The 13,621-nt window shown below is 33.9% G+C and overlaps 1 protein-coding gene across 1 annotated transcript; it reads right to left on the bottom strand.

Moving 5' to 3' along the window:
* Positions 1–4,284: 4,284 nt before the first annotated feature.
* On the bottom strand, positions 4,285–13,167 carry LOC129265368 (neurexin-3-like). The gene is made up of 3 exons (XM_064101398.1): positions 13,008–13,167; positions 10,028–10,332; positions 4,285–7,580 (listed from the first exon to the last, which is right to left on the bottom strand). Exons 1-3 carry the CDS (start codon positions 13,165–13,167, stop codon positions 7,371–7,373), a joined length of 675 nt encoding a protein of 224 aa, XP_063957468.1. The 3' UTR covers positions 4,285–7,370.
* Positions 13,168–13,621: the final 454 nt, after the last annotated feature.

Raw genomic sequence — 13,621 nt, 5'->3', positions numbered from 1 at the left:
TTCACTACATTTAACTTATTAAGTGCTATGCCGAAGAATATCATGCAACAAATTGTATCGTACTGGGTTAAAATGGGTTTTTAAAAAAAATTGTATTTTACAGATATAGACCTGCATTAAAATATCTTGTTGATGTTGAATCAACATAGATATTCAATGATTTTACTAAATGAGAACAACTATTTCATGAGTTATAGTGAAAAAGTTGTCATTTGATTGTACAATTACTGTTATATCTGTGCATGGAATTTGTTTTTCAGGAGAAACGAAGCCCCCAGTTGCACTGTCTGCTTGCTATGTGTAAGTATGGATATTTTAAACATACCGGTGTCCAGTTCTGAAGTCACATGTGATAGTGGTGATAATGAATGACTGTCAATATGAATAGAAGTACTAATAGTTGTTAGCTTAACCCCCCAACAAAAATAGAAATAAATAAATGAAAATAAACATGAAATAAAGAAATAAATGAATAAATAAATAAATGAATAAAATATTTAATTAATTAATTGAATAATAAATGAATAAATAAATAAATAAATAACAAATTCAACAAAAAAAAAATAATACATTAAAAAAAAAAAAATCAATTTTGGTCTCATGTATGAATATTGTTCAAGATAATGTCTCTCTAGGTCTTTCACAATATGTGATGATACTTGTGTAAACCAATAACTCAATCACACTGATTGTCTCTCTCTCCTTTCAACATTATCTCTCCCAAAACTCATTAGAGTTAACTAATAAACAGTCAATAGCAATGTGTAGTTGTTTTAATTGGCTACATGACTAATTCTGTTTCGTTTAATATCCTGCCTTTTCAGTGACACTTGCTATGAATTGAGAGTAAGGTTTGCATTGTTTAATGTTATAGGATTAAGCCTTTTGATTTACACAGGACAGATTCAATTAAGGAAGTTGCCTATTTGAGGGGTGATAAAGACCTGTCCCGAGAGAGACAGAAAAAGCCATAACTTTAGAATAAACATCCTACTGTATCGTACTAATAGTTAATCTGCATTTGAAATGATTATGCTGAATTACCAAAAGTATATTGACAACTTGCAACTATTTTGATCAGGTTATAATACTCCTTTCAAGTAATTTACCTTAACCAAAATTCATATTATCGCTCTAAATTTGTTGTAATATAACATGTTTACCTGTTATACAAGCCCCCACTTCTCTCAAGCAGTAAAAAACAAATGGTAATTTTTTTTCAAATTTGACCCAAAACAAACCTTTTTAAAACCTTCCATTCATAATATAAAGGAACTGCATCGTTTCCTAACTTCTAAAAAGCCCTGTCTCTTTTCTTAATTTCAGGATTAACTAAAAATATCACAAACCTGACAAAATAATGTTTTATTGATTAATGGATCTCATCTGCCTGAATGAATGGCAAGAAAATTATTCCCAAAACAAGAACTCATGAGAATATATCCGTGCTTTTCATTAAACTTTAATAGGGACTCACTTTCTCATCTAGCGGAAACCCTCTGGGAGTTAACTTCATCTGTTATATTGGGTGTATCTATATAGGGCCGTCTGCACCATCCCGAGTTTTCAAATTAGCGCGCTATTTCTGATCCGGCAAATTATCCCGATCTGAAAAATCTCGAGATATGTTTGCAGTGGAGACGCAATTATCGCGCTAGTTCGTAGGATTAATCTCGAGATTGCAATCCCAAGTCAACTCGGGTTTATTTGCAAAATAGCGCGCTATTTTACGAATTATCCCGCTAATTCGTAGGTGCAGACGCACTCGAGATTAGACTCGGGGTAATTTATTCATGACGTCAGTCCATAATGCAATTCGCGTTCCACTTCCGCCTTGGTCAAAACATAAACACTTGCGAAAGTCAACTTTATACATGCGAATATATATTATCTGATGATGATGACTGAAGCCAGTGCGTTGTGTGTAAACGTCTCTCCCATGTTTCATAGATGCAGGCTATGTTACAATGGAAAACACTCCGTCCCTCGGATAGGACGTTAAATGGAGGCCCCGTGTAGAGGAGAGTCACCACCTTTGCACGTTAAGAACCCACTGCACTATTCGTATAAGAGTAGGGGGAAACCCCGGTGTAGTGGTCCACCTGCATCCCCCCCAATCAGTTATATCGGGAGGAGAGACCTGCGGGTCATAGTGATTCAGTTCGCTTTTCGCCTCCCAGGCACAGGTGACGCCAAAATAATAATAATAATAATAATAATAATAATTATCGCGAATAGCGTTCATCAATTGCCTAATCAGCAACGATGGTGTCCCACCAGTGAATGGATTTTGGGAGAGACCAGACCGAAGGGGGAGGCGCTCATCGACGATGGTCATATTCAATAACAACACTGACAGCAGTGTCGTCTTATTCCTTCGCAAAATGTGAGCAAATAGCATTTCTTTCCTCCTTCTCTCCCTCTCTCTCTCTCTGTCGTTGCCTCCTACTCCGCCATCATATTTAACGAAGAATACATCACTTCTTCACTCGCTGAGCTGAGAGGATTGTTGCATAACACCGGTCGAATTCGGCGAAAGTGCTAGTGAAAGGAGTACATTGCTTGCATATCGCGGGAAGTTATTCAAAAGTGCGGGCCGTTGAAACTCCAAGATCCGAAAGTGCGCATGCTCGGAATATCGGGCTTGTTGCCTCGCTCGAGCAGGAATCGCTCTTCTTGCGATGGTGGAGACGGGGTTTCTTGAATCTCGAGATTAATCGCGAAGTAGGCCGATCGGGCTAAAATCTCGAGATTGAGCAAACTCGGGATGGTGCAGCACCGCCTTATAAAGCAAAGCAAAATAATATGATTGTTTGTGGTAGAATAATCAAATCCATCATGAAATTTGAAAGAATCAATTATCAGAATTCCAAAGACACTTGAATTTTGTTTCTTGGACCATGCATCACTGAACACCAGCTGGTGATTCACTTTAAAAGTGCAATGAAAAAGCAAATAAATGTGAATTCTTGCCAATGAACAGTGCAATTATGCATTCACTTTTACAGCCATATCGAATTTTTTTAAAAACAGGTTACTGTATTGTTGTTTGAATTGAATTTTACTTTTTGAAGCAAGAGGTTCTTAGATAAAATTAACAAATTATTATACTGGAAGTGGTGATGAATTTTATGTTTTAATACCATTCATTTTTCATTGTTCATTGTGTTAAACCTGTACATGAACCATTATGCAACTTGGCACAAAATAATGGTGTCCACCGATGCATGGTCCTACATACATAATCAATACAATTTCATTTGAATACTGATAAGATGAATTTTTAAGCAATGTGATTTTAATTAGCTTTGATTTTATATTCATCTTCAAAAAAGGACATGAAAGATAGTTTTTTGTGTTTCTGATACACCCTGTACATATTTTGTGTTTGAGAAAATAAAATTACAAGTGCAAAAAATATAACAATGATTGCGGCTGAATGTAATGAACGGATATCACAAGGCGACCTTCTTATTTCCTGTAAAGCACATAATAAAAAAAATTGTGGAAAATTTGGGTACCTGAACGACTGACTAATCATGTACACTCACAGGATAGATATCGCTATTCAGAAAAAAAACTAATATTGATTTCAGTCGTTAATTATCATTGATTAGCTAAAGTGAGGCATGGAGGGGGTCCCAATAGGAATAGAGGATTCATTGTGATTCCAGTTTAAAGATTTATCTGATTGTTTGTTGGCATTGGCATAATTGCCTCGCAGTTTGTGATACTGCAGTGATATGCTACGGTGTAACAGAATGTTCACCATTTGAGAGTCTATTGTCACGATCCAGCCGTGCTGGAACCAATTTAATTTTAATCTTTTGTTGGTTGCATTAAGGCCGCTTTATCTTAATTGCAGTATCCCTGATGGACGAGCTTGATGTATTTATGAAAGTTCATGAAGGGAATATCAGTAAAGCAAAGGTGAGGGAACGATGGTATTATAACAGTTTCCTCTTCATGAAATGGTAGATAAAAAAGAATATCTCATGATAAATACTGTCCCAACCTCTCTTGAGTAAATCAATCAACTCTAAAATAATCATACATATTAAGACCATCTGAGTTTGAAATGAATGAACATGATTTAATCAATAATAAAAGGTGTTCCAAAGTTCCCTCCCTCTTAATAAAATAAATTGGACAAACATACCTATTTCTATGCAAATACATTTTACTGACAGTGAACCTGAAAAAAGCAGGAGATGTGATCAAATTGTTTTGATTTATCTTTAGTTAGGTCACCACTACCAAGGGTTAAATAATGTATTTTTTTAAAGTATTTAAATATTCAAATTCATGTGTCTAAAGATGACAGTAAAAATTATTACCTGTGTAACAGTACTCTACCCAGACATAGCAAGATACATGTACATATCTCACTATTTGATGTGACATATTGATCTATTTCATACTCATTAGTTTCTATTATTCAAACGAAACCCTGCCACAGACAACAAATTTTTTCAGGATGATTAATTTTACAAACTTAAAGCCCAAATAATGCTAAACTCTATAAGTAAGTTATGGATTTATGGATTGATGCCCCTTTAACCTCTAAGCAGATGGCTAAACACATTTGTTGAAGGTGAGTACATGGTTCAAAGGGAAGATGCGCAACACAATTAAAAATGAATTCAAACCACTACATCCAATCATGATTCTAGTCTAATTATCAAGTCTGAAGGCTTCAAACATGCACCAGATGTCAAAAGGTTAAAGAAGTATTATTATCTATATGGAAAAGTAAAACAAGGCAAGAAAATAAAAATGCTTTGTCTTAAGGATAATGGGGGAAATTATTCTTACATTATAATCTTCATTAGATATGAAAACATATATTTCAAGATTGTAAACTAAGGGGATCTTTATATTCTGTATTATAAGTATAGTTTAATAATTCATTTTCTTTCTTGAGAAGGTAACTATCATATCTGGGTCCTGTCTTACAAAGAGTTACGATTGATCCAATCAATCGTATCTCTATGGAAATCCATCAGTGTCATAATTTCTTCTACATGAAATTTGCAAAATGTCCTTTGTAAACAAAGGCGAACACACCAAATTGTCGAGAAAATTATGAATTCATGAATATACCGTACACCATTATCTAGAAAACATTTGAAGAAACATACATTTTAGATTTTGGCATTGCTGGCTTTCCATAGTTGGGGTCGATCAGATCTATCGCAACTCTTTGTAAGATGGGACCCTGATGCGATTAACAATATTTCACACAGCAAAGTTAACTAAATGATCATTTTTGGTGTGGATGAATACATCTACTCTCATACAGGATTTATACTAAACAGAAATATGCCCAACACTACCTACCCAACATAATATACAACTGTAAATATTATCCCCTGGATCTGATCATAAAATTTTGTTCTGATTATGAAGTCTGGAGACTGCAAATATGTCCTATTTGCCAAAAGGTTATGTCTTATTTGTTTTCTTTATATTCAAGTTGTTGGCGTGTTATTCATTTGACAGTGGAAGGTTCTATCAAATAAACCAAGCCTTCCTCATGGTAATTTGAAATTTTAGTGACATATTCTGGAACTCACATTTCAATAAACTTAGCAAGAGGATATTGCTGTATACATAATTTATCTATTTTGATAACCATTGAGAAATGAGAATAAACGAAATATACTCTGTGAGTTCTCCCTTAATTGAATTGCATAACCTTAAATGACAAAATTTTGTAATAAATAATTTGGTAGAGGTGTTCCAAGACTTATTGACTATTTTTTTGTGGTAAAAATATGAAATCCTACTCAGTAGCAAATATCATTATCAATAGCTCTTATCTTATCAAGAAATATACCTGCATGATTATTTCTATATAATATACCTGCATGACTCATTTTCCATACAGAATCTATACAAAACTAAAATGCTCCTCCAGTGTGACATTTGTTTTCAATCATATTCCTTATTGAACTTCGCTTAATGTCTCCTTCAAGATTGTATGCGTTGATGAATGTGTAATGTCTTATAACATGGAATGATTATTTACCCAATATCATTTAAGTTCAATGACTCATAAAACTCTAGATAACACTAGCTAAGGGGACTGTCTTCGTATTGTACTAGATAAAGGTAGCTCATGAGCTATATACTTTGATGATAATTGGACTTTGATGAAAATTCTTGTACGTGGATAATTTCGATGCTTGATAGCATTAACCATGTTGTTATTTTACTGGAATCAACAATCTTACATAAATTATGCATCTTTACAAAGCCCCTCTTTGTCATTTTATCACTTTAATGTTTATTATCAAATTCTTAATAATCATTAAGGTGTTTAAAACAAAAGTCTTAAAGAGCATGTTTATCGCTACATACTTGAAATACTTTTATATTGTAATGTTACAAGCAAGGAAAAGAAAACACAGAAATCATTAATTTTCTTATGGTTATCCTTTCAAAGAAATTCAGAAAATCTCTGAAGAACCTTTGAACAGATAAGTAGAATGTGAAGAGAAAAAAATAAGAAGGGTTGAGGGCTGTGGTGAGAAAGCCGACTGTCATCACATGGATCTCAATTCAGCTTGAGAAAATTACAAAAATTGCAATTGTGTGATAGAAATAGGGCAATAGAATTGAATCACTAGTTCATATACGATAAAAAAAAATCACGAGCATCCTTTACTCTAAAATGAAGGAGTAATTGAGGTCAGTTTTCAATTGAAGCAGACAGAAAAAAAATCTGCCTCCAGATTGTCCAACTAGATCAGGTGGAAAATGTGGGGCAATGAGGGGTGGTGAGCAGTGATGAGGGGCAGTGAGGGGGGAAATAGCTTTGCTTTTCTGACCAGTACTGGCAAATTCAAAGTGCTTATAACACTTATGCAATTGCCAAGTTTAACCCAGAAGTCAAAATCAATCAAATCCTTTTTTTCCACCAAAGTAAAGAATGTATTTTGTAATAATGAACACCATCATTAACTATAATGATTCTAAAAGAGAACTATTGTAAAAAGTCCTTCGTCATTATTCCTCCTGGTTATTTTTTTCTAAGATTCGAAAGTTAATTTTCTGCCTACTCCTCAGTAAATCAGTTTGTTTGTCATGCAGTCAGTATGTTTGTCTAACTTTGTTGGTATCCCTTATTATCTTTCGCATTCTATGATTTACGATTTATCTTCTAACTACAATTTTATCCTTATAGTCATTTTTATGCCAATATGCCCCCTCCTCTCTCCCCCTTCTGCTCTCATAAGACATTTATAGCTGGATACCTTTTTATCTCTGCTTATCTATCTATCTATCTCTATTTATCTCTGTGTGTGTCTTTCTCTCTCTCTCTCTTATCTTTGTCTTCAAATGGAAATAATACAAGCACTTATATCTCAATCAACAAAACCAAGACAATGAACTCTGAAAATGGCACTTACATCTCTGAGATTTCCTCTGAAGTTCTGTGAGACCTCTGAGTATCCCGGAACCCGTTCTGGATTAGTTGCACCCCCTACTAGAAACTCCCGCTTGTTGGTAAAACGCATGAAGTCCCCCTCTGTATTCCCCGTTGCCATGATACTCTCATCAACTCGTATTGTTACCTGCAGATATGGTACACATGTGTAATTGTTAACTCAGTCTACTTTGCCTTATCATGTTTTCATCTTCATCTCATGTCTTTATTTACTGTCTTCATTCTTTTTTATTACATCTTTTATACCCATATTTTACAAGACATAAAATAAATTACAAATAAGAGAAATTTCTTTACTCACTCTTTCTGAAATTGATTAGTTAACGCAATAACATTAAATGAGTTACTTTAGTAACTTCTATTGTTTGAGTAACAATAAAAAGTTAATATTATGTTGTAAATGTAAAATATTCATTACAAGATATCATTACAAAATTGTTTTATTACTGATATTTATATTAATGTTTATTTATTTTTATTTTTTTGGGGGGTAACAAATATACACATGAGGGAAATAATGAGAGGTCTGAATATAATCATATTACAGATATACTGGACATAGGTATAAAACTACCCCCAAACCACTTCATTTAATAAAACTTCAAAAGAATTTTAAATCATCTTAGCAAGATTTTGTACATTTTCATACAATAATGTCAATACATGTAAATATACACTATTGACAATTTGCTGACTTAATCAAGAAAAAATACCAATAATGCAGTAAGATGTTGGCGAATTAGGAACAACAAATACCACATAAATAATCTCATTTAATGATTTTTCAAAAGAAAAATAAAGTGCAAAAGAAAAATGGGAAATTAATTCTAAAATGTTACTACACTTGTGTGATGTTTACTGTCACTATGATGTACCAGAGAATTTTCTTGAAATAAATTTTAATTTAGATCTCAGAATGGTGTCAATGTAACCACGTCCAACTTCAGCCGCCACGTCTAAAACACCATCTACATCCTATCGGCTGGTTCACACATGGCATGATAATATGACTAAAAATAGAAGCTTTCATACTGCAGCAGCAAAATAAATCCATTTACCAGTTAGTCAGTGGCAAATGTACAGGAATAGCTGGATACAATTGCATGCAAGATACTGATTTACAGGACATGTATAGTAACATAAAGATCAAAATAGAATAATCACTCTAGCTTAATGCAATTTAACAATGGTTTACTGTGTAATTTGTGATAAGGACCAAGACTCGGGTATTGTAATAACAATGAATAAAGGAAGCATAATTTCATCGCCATCTTAAATCAGTCTTTATAGAATTACTTTCTTTAAAATAATTATTGACTTCTACCAGAAATGAACATTTCTAACGATATGATATATAATGATATTTTGCTCCCCATAAATTTCATTTAAAAAAAAATAAGTATGCTCCAGAGGAAAGAAAAAAATAACTATAAAGGTGATTATTGCCTGTTTACATCTAGAATAAGTAAACAATAAATCCATGTTTGATTGATACATATCTTTTTAGATGAAAATCCTTTTCAGTAACAGACATTAAAAATACGTCCTATACATAAAAAGAATCTGCAGTCAAACCCGGCATCAAAATAAATCTACAATAAGTCATCTCTTTTTTTCAAAAGTTCACATATGACTTCAAGGCAAAATATATCAACACTATCAATTACAATCTCTAAGTAGTTCTCTGAAGAAAGCAATATCTGAATGGACTTCCCTGCCTATGAGTGAGCCTTTAACATTAGTTTTCTTCTCTCGATGGGCGCCTCCCCGTCCTGCACCTGCTTCTAACGTGTGTCCAGATGTACCCCCGCACTCACACTCACAGGGAGCCATGGCTAATATTCAATTACTCCCACAGATAGATAGCCCTGACATGACACTGATCAGGAAGATTATTCACATCCAGCTTTGACTAACTAAATCCAAACTTTCTCTTCCATTTCTATCACCTTTTAATATTAGATGCAGTTTGGAAAGAAATGAATAATTCCTCTTTTTTTAATTTGAATATTATCATCCCTTAGGTTTAATCCAGAGTTTAAACTGATGCTAACTCATAGAGCATAGAATTTTAACAAATTATTTTCTGTTTTGTAAGTAGTTACATATTTTTATCTTTGAAAAACTGTCCTCAATTAAAATAGGCAGTAACAATTGCATGATGCTTTACTAATTTAGAAATTAACAAAACAATGCCCATCATGGTACAAATAGACATGTGTTTAAGTGATACTTTCTCACTTTTAATAAAAAAAAAACAACTTTTTTATTGAACCAAATAGCAATTTAGAAAGGTACTCTTGCAAAATGCAAATACAGAGGATCTATATTTGAAAGGTGCAATTTTTAACCTTCAAATGTTTTCCAGGTTTGACACTTCTTAGCAGACATCCTTTTCACCAATAACATTGTGATTTTTGTATAATTTTGTTTCACTTTTCATGTCATTGTCATGTGTTCCACTATCAGTCTTCAAATAAATGAATGAAAAATTGACATTTTCAATCAAAATTTCTTTGACCCAGTGTATTTTTGGTCATACTGACACTGAAAAAGCAACTTTGCTATTCTTACCTGTGTATTTTCCCTTGTAATCCTGACTTTATGCCATTGGTTATCAATGAATCCATCTGGCCCTCTCCTCGCAGAGATAAACTCTCTATACTCTCCTGATCCAAGATTAATAGCTATCTCGATCCTGCCTCCGTTCATAGCAACGTAGAGATAGTCATGCTCTCCATTACTGATGATAAGGCCTGTAGGAGACTGGGTCCGGAATTCAAACAGGAGTTCATCCCGAGAGGCTGAGATCTGCTTCTTGTCAAGACTAAGGCTGATGTAGGTGTTCCCGTCAAAGGTAGCTGATGTGGCTGTTTTACCTGTATTTTCCAAGATGAAGGGGAGAAAAATCATTTACATCCACATCCAAAGTCCTGTGAAATAGCTACATTTTCAATTATGACAAAATAATCAACATCTGGATGCAGCATAATGGCCTTTTCTCAATCTTCTCTACTGATTCTGGTGTTTGGTTATTATTACACAGATAGTCTCAACTGAGTTCAAACTCTTTTAAGAAAGAAACAGGCCAAAGTTTACACAAATTATAAACCAACCAAAACCAGAACGAGCAACCAATAACTATTTCAAATACAATTGACTTAGAAGTAAGAAAACATAAATTCCTCATAGAGTTGTGTTTGGGATGTGTCTATGGGCTCAAATTTTGAGTTCATACAATAGTTGCTTTACAAATTCCCCTCCCCTTTTCTTTCTCATCATCAAATATCATATCTCTATTAACTTGAGTATATCCCTGAATCAGGTTAGAAGCCAAATTATAAACAAATCCTCTTAATATGATAACCACAAAATGGTACATGTGAGAGTAAGAGTAACCACAATATTTTACAAAATCACAAAATGCAATGTGTATTAGCCATTCAGTTTTGAGACACAAATGATCTGAATTCAACGAAAAGGTGTAATAGTCGAGCCACCCTGGTTGGAACGTATTCAACAATAATCTAACACCTTTTAATTCTTATGAGAGTTTGATAGTTAAATAACACTTAAATTTCAAACAAGAAATAGGATATGTATAAAGCATGCACTACAGAAACAAACAAATATAAACATGAAATCATACATTATCTTTGAAACTGATACTGAATAATCAAATACGTTTTTTATGGGCAATTACCCGGAACGTCTTCAAACAGGGTTCCCCAAAGGCCAGAACTATAATTGACGGCTTTGACAAATATCTGCTTGGGCTTTAGACTGCTAGCATTAGAGACATGGACAAGCAACCAAAGTAAACCGACACAAATAAAACCTCTTTCAAAGAAAAAAAATTGAAAGAAAATGCAAGCAATAAATTTAAGTGAAACTTCAAAATATTCGAATAGAAATCATATCAAATGTCTTTTATAAAGGCTGCATAAAATGCAGGCTTGGAAGAGAAGCAAGATACAATGCAAATAATACCCATGATATTATAATTGATACCAACTTATCTTAAAACATCTCATAGGTTGGAGCAAGCCTTAGAAGAAAATCACTGGCCAGTAAAGTGTTCATTTTAAAAACTATTATTACAAACAAGGTAGCTCTAATAAGTAGTATAATTTCATCATTTCAAATGCTAATAATATGTAGGAAATGAGAAATCTTACAAGTCAATGGTGATCGGCTGTGAAATTTTCAATCTCTTTTGAAATCTATCAGTTTTCTGGGAAAAAAAATTTGCCCCAAATAAGCATATCCATATAATCTTTGGCATGTGCGTCATGCCTGTATCAGTAATGCCAGGCTGATATGGAAAAAAATAGCTTCTTTCATGCTACTTTAGAATTCCTCCTCAAGAAAAACAGGCTACGCAATATGCAGGGAGATTTTAACCCTATCGATGCTCAATCATATCAGGAGAATGTCTCCACTATGAGTGGTAGAATTCATCATCGATGAAGCAGGGTGCAGTGCATTAATCAACTTCTACCGGTATCATATTCCTGTGTATAACCAAGCAAGATTTTCATGAATAGTTGATGCGAAAACAGAAAAGCAGTCCCTCATTTTAGGGCGAGCTGTTTGGATAACTGAAATGGGATATGGATGAAAGTCATAATACACCTCTTCCACTTTGCCATGTGCATATCTTCACTTGGCAATTACGTCTGAAGTATGTACTTAGCATATCTCATAAACCTGTATTCACACATTAGAGTATGGGGGAACGGAATTGATGGGTTGGGGAATTCTCTGTCGCTTCTGCCGATCTGGAAAAGCTGCAGAGTGCTAAAAATATTCATGCAATGAGTGGCAATGTGTTTGGAGTGAAATTGTTATAGTATAATTGAAGAACAAAGCTATATCACGGCATAAGAAACTGCACTATAAACTGCTCAAAATCATGAATAACTTCATCTACTGAAAACCGTATGGATCCCTTGATCTATTTCTATTTTGAAATACTTTATGTATGCTTCAATCTTTATTTTTTACTTTGCAATGGTACACAGTAATGGGTACTTTCTCTGCATTCTTTCTCTGGAATGAACAGACCTAAACATTAAAGACTCAAATAGTACCATATCACTCATTTAAAGATAATCAAAGGTTCTGGTCATGAGATTGAATTTTAGAAAAACAAAATATCTCAAAAATGATTAGGAAATATGAATTAGGCAACTGAGGGTCATTGCCTGCTGTAAGAATTTTGGATCACCAAAAATTCAGTTAATTTTGATTTGGGTCGCATGAACTACACACAGAAGTGTATGAATGGGACTATACACAAATGTTTGCCTCGAACCTTTCCCACAACACCAGCTTCGAAGTGAACAGAATGAATAGCTGCAAAAGATTGCAAAGTGCATCCATTCATTGTTAAATTACAATTCGAGTTTCATGGGAGTGTGAACATGACATCAATCTAAATTGCAAATGTAATTGGTTTCATTTTCGCATAGAGCACTTTCTCTCTCTTTGGCTCCATCTATGTAAATTTTTTCCGCTCATTATTCGTAGAAGATTGCTCCATTTCTCATACAGCTATTCTCTCTGTGTTGAGATCCCTTGAGGGTGTAATTTTGGCCTGGGAATGGCGTACTTGAACTTGAATCCAAGGCTTTAGAATGTATGCCCTGAGGTTCCTTCCCCCATATCATTGCACCATACACAGGTACATAAATATTAAAGCCTCTAACCATGATTACATGTAGCTTTTCTTTAATTTTAAAAGTATCAACATGAATCTGAAAATGAAAAGATATCAATATTTACCCTTCTGGAGAAAATCATAATAAAAAAGAATTCCACTCTAATATGGCTTATATGAACAGGGATTGCCACCGATGGAACCTTATTACCACTGAGTCTGTATGACTATCATAACCTCAGCCCTAAGTCAACATGCCTCCTTATAACAATTTATCTTGTTTCATTTTCTGAACAATATAGGGTTGGTGTTTGAATTGTGACATGGTTGGTCTGTTTGAATAAGAATTATCTTAAGACAAGAATCGTATAAGTTTTAGGTTCAGGTTAAGATTTCAATTTCATTTTTGGCTTATGTGCAGATTTTCTACGGAAAAGTCTAAAGAAACCTAGAGTCTCTCTCTCTCTCCAATGAGCACCTTAAAGGCAACAGTAAACTCTATCCCT

Source organism: Lytechinus pictus, chromosome 7 (genome assembly GCF_037042905.1).
Source record: "Lytechinus pictus isolate F3 Inbred chromosome 7, Lp3.0, whole genome shotgun sequence".
NCBI classification, from domain to species: Eukaryota; Metazoa; Echinodermata; class Echinoidea; order Temnopleuroida; family Toxopneustidae; genus Lytechinus; species Lytechinus pictus.
The sequence above is the reverse complement of the archived record's forward strand: the minus strand, read 5'-3'. Positions and strand labels throughout refer to the sequence as shown.

Bases quoted from the DNA above. Each gene is read 5' to 3' on its own strand.
- LOC129265368 (XM_064101398.1), bottom strand. From the start codon at position 13,167: ATGGTTAGAGGCTTTAATATTTATGTACCTGTGTATGGTGCAATGATA. The intron at 10,333-13,007 runs GTATGAGAAATG...TGGAAAATACAG, and splicing joins TCAACACAGAGAGAATAGCT to GTAAAACAGCCACATCAGCT. The intron at 7,581-10,027 runs GTAAGAATAGCA...CCATATCTGCAG, and splicing joins TTACAAGGGAAAATACACAG to GTAACAATACGAGTTGATGA.